At 43.6% G+C, this 3,513-nt stretch overlaps 1 protein-coding gene across 1 annotated transcript in view; it reads right to left on the reverse strand.

The window, feature by feature from the left end:
• Positions 1–3,395, reverse strand: part of TRMT10A (tRNA methyltransferase 10A) — a 13,990-nt gene extending 10,595 nt beyond the window's left edge. The window contains exons 1-3 of the mRNA XM_009273549.2: positions 3,282–3,395; positions 1,874–2,175; positions 674–836 (exon numbers count right to left, since the gene is read on the reverse strand). Coding sequence (XP_009271824.1) covers positions 674–836; positions 1,874–2,148 — 438 coding nt within the window. The 5' untranslated portion in view covers positions 2,149–2,175; positions 3,282–3,395. The remainder of the gene's footprint in view (positions 1–673; positions 837–1,873; positions 2,176–3,281) is intronic.
• Between the last annotated feature and the right edge of the window lie 118 nt (positions 3,396–3,513).

Consider the following 3,513-nt stretch of genomic DNA (forward strand, 5'->3'; position numbering starts at 1 on the left):
CCTCCGACCACCACATCTTCCACCAGTCCTTCTCTGTTTGTAAAGAGTTAAAGCTGTTTTGATCTCAAAACACCACATCAAGCACCTTGACCAGTGGTCGGGTATCATGCTCATCTTTCTCATATTTACCTATGCTGCGAACTTCTGACCCGTTCTTTCATCCGTTCTAAAATTTTAGAGATGGGCTGAAGAGTGTCCTGTCACAACTGCCTCTCATGTGACTGACAGAAAAAGCTCAGTATCCTCATAATGCTCAAAACTCTCATCTCCGCAAATACTTAATTACACGGTTGGGAGCCTCAGGTCCACTTTGAAAGTAACTGGATGTGGCATTTGCAGGCCCTCTAGCAAACCCATTTTGACGCAGAGCTGCATCTAACTTTGTGGTGAACACGAGGCACAAACTCTTTCTATATTCCTGTTTGTGGAATCAAACCAACTTACCGCATCTCCATGAAGGCAAACCAAATCTTTGGCAAGCTTATATAAAGGTACATTCCAAACCCTAAAAAATTCAGCAACTGACGTAAGCAGGTCTGGGAGTCATCACAATCTTAAACATGCTAGCTGTCCTCTGAAAGCTGCTCTCCAGTTTTTGTGCTCTGACATTGTACCAATGCTGTCACTGGAGAGCCTTTCAACATTTGTATTGTGATGGGTAAGTTTCTTTTACCTTTAGCACCATCAAGTCATCAAAGCTGCAGTCCACAATGAGGCGAAGCGTACTAGGAACAACTTCCCTTCGCATACGCTTTCTGTCATTCCCTTCGTTATTGGAGTCCAATTTTGACTGACGTTCTAGTTTTCTCTTCTGGCGTTTTTCTTTACGTTTCTGCCTAAACAAACAAACAAATCTTCAAAAAGTGCTGCCAAATCTGCTGAGGTACACGTTATGCACATAATTGCATACTTCTGTGATCAAGGTGATTGTCCCATGACTGTGGTAGTTTAAACTTATCCTGTTGCTTGCATTTGTGCTAGGCTGATACCAACATGAAACACATACCCCGTCTTTGTGAAGTTCTGTATATACCTACAAAGATAGACATTTGACACAAATTCAATGAAGTCAATAGTGGGAGTCCCATGGATTTAAGGGTGCTCCGAGTCAGATCTCATAACAGAAACAACCAAAAAGATTGCCAAAATTGCAGTATCAGAATGCGGAAGGCAATTTACCTCCTGTTTCACTGAACAGTTTTTCAAAAGGCTTCTGAAGCAATTGTTTCTTCCCCCTGTTCTCCTGATGGGAGCAGGCAGTTGGAAGATCAAATTTCAGAGACAGCAACTTTAACAGCCACTGTCTCTGGAAGGAACACTAGGAAGGAACACTTCGCATTCAGTGGGACAAAGATAAAACACAACCAGCCCAATCGCAGATAAGCTTTCTCTCAACAACAGAATAATACAGAAGCTCATCATCTTCCAAAACTATTTTAACAGATTATAAGTCACCATAACTTATAGCACAGCATTTCATGTGTCAAAAGAATTTTTTTTTATTCACTGTCTTTGTAAGATTCACCAAGTCTGACAGCACCAGCGAAAGAGGGCGCAGCCCACTCAGAAAGAAACAAGGCCACACATTATTTCTCCCTTCTGACACCCAAAAACATGCAAGTTTGAATCCCTCCTGATATCCTCTTCAAGTTGAGGAACACTTCTAGTATGAAGAGGGGATGCTTACCTTTATAGCTTCTTCATATGCAAATGGAGTAGCCTGTGACTACTGCTTTAAACCTGGTGTGGGAGAAAACTGGTTCAACTGCCTTGATTTGCTAAAGCAATCTACATGCAAATTCTGCTGACGCATCGTTATTATTACGACTAAACACTACACATGATCCCAGGAAAGCTACTTTGCAAACCATACCTCCGCAGATCTTTCTGTTCTTCCCACTGTTTCTGCTTCAATAGCTTCTTCCTTTGCCTCTTGGACATGGGCTCAAGGTATTCTTCCTTGTCTGAGCCTGCCTCCCGGCTCTCTACTGGATTGTCACTTGACTTCACCTTTCCTTCCACATCAGGAACTTCAGGGGACATGGTATTTTCCGTTGGCACCTCTGGACTTTCTGTTGGCATTTCTGACGACATTAGCTTTTGGCCAGGTTTACTGACTTGTTTCTCAACACGTGACAAATATTTCATTAAAAGCAAGCTTTTCCCTCACCAATTCTGTCAGAAACAAAACAATAGTATCAGTGTTATTAACAAAAGTTCAATTAGAAAAAATATCATTCTACACCTACCATAAACCTAAATGAGATGGTCTTTTTCTGTTTAAAGCTAGGTTAGTGCCTCTGCAAACAGTAAGATATAAAATACTAGAGAGATTATAACCTGTATTCAGATCATGTCTAAACCTCTGCCTGCTGTATCTGCAGCTACTCAACAGTTTCCAATTAAAACTTTGTGAAAACACAACTGCATAAGAGTAGGGAATCATACTGGCTTAAACGTAAAAGAAAAAACATTAGCACTACTATTATGTGTACACAAATTATTCTCAAATACACAAACAGAAAAAAGTAAAGAGGTGTCTTGCGATATAACTATGGCAGCATGTTAGAGAAATATAATTTTAAAGAGACTAAAGCCATTGGGGGGGGGGGGAAGTGTGAACAAGATGTACCCCTTCAAAATTAATTTTTATTTCTTCTGAGAAACAAAGACACTGGCCAACCACTGACACTGGCCACTGTCAGTGGACAAAACACAGCAAGTAAGGGGATGAACAAACTAAACTGTTACTCAGCAAAACGTTCTGTGTTCCAATCAATTACAATTATACCCTCTCCTTTTCAATGGCAAGTATTATTTTTTCATACTAGTAGCTCCCCTGTCCTCAACAGCCACATAATTTTCCAAAGATAACTACTTCACCGGAGAACACTGCATCTACAGAGCCAATATGCAGAAAAAACAATCCCCTGGCTTCTTCAGTAACAGAAGAGCTAGAAAACATACAAAACACCAGAAAAGCAGAAGTTTTTTAGCGAACACACCCCGATTTCCCTGTCTGGGGGCGTTAAGACACAAGGCCCAGGGAGTCGAGGTGCTCGTGGGTGCCAGACGGCACGGCCTCACGTGGCACAGGTGCGTCTGCAACCACCACAGCACGCACGCCCCGCAGACACCGAGGTCTGTACATACACCTGTGTATGTATATATAGACACATACACATATACACACGTACATCTATATATATACACGTATCTATGTATGCACACATTACATATATAGAAACACACGCGTTATTTCTGCTCACACGCCGAAGTACCTCATAACTCAACGGGACCGAACACCCCCGCCCACAAGGGCCCGGGGGGGCCGTGAACCCCCCCAGAGGCGGCAGCGACAGCCGGGCGTTACGGGCGGCGGCGTGGAGAGGCGGGTCACGCTCCCCAGGCCGTTGGGAGGCGGCCATTTTCCCCTCCTTCCCTCTGAGGAAACCCGAGCCCGAACCCCAGCTCCCCCCCCCCCCCGTACACCCACGAGACACGGTCCCCGTG

This window comes from Aptenodytes forsteri, unplaced genomic scaffold, assembly GCF_000699145.1.
Source record: "Aptenodytes forsteri isolate BGI_AS27 unplaced genomic scaffold, ASM69914v1 Scaffold93, whole genome shotgun sequence".
Classification (NCBI taxonomy): Eukaryota; Metazoa; Chordata; class Aves; order Sphenisciformes; family Spheniscidae; genus Aptenodytes; species Aptenodytes forsteri.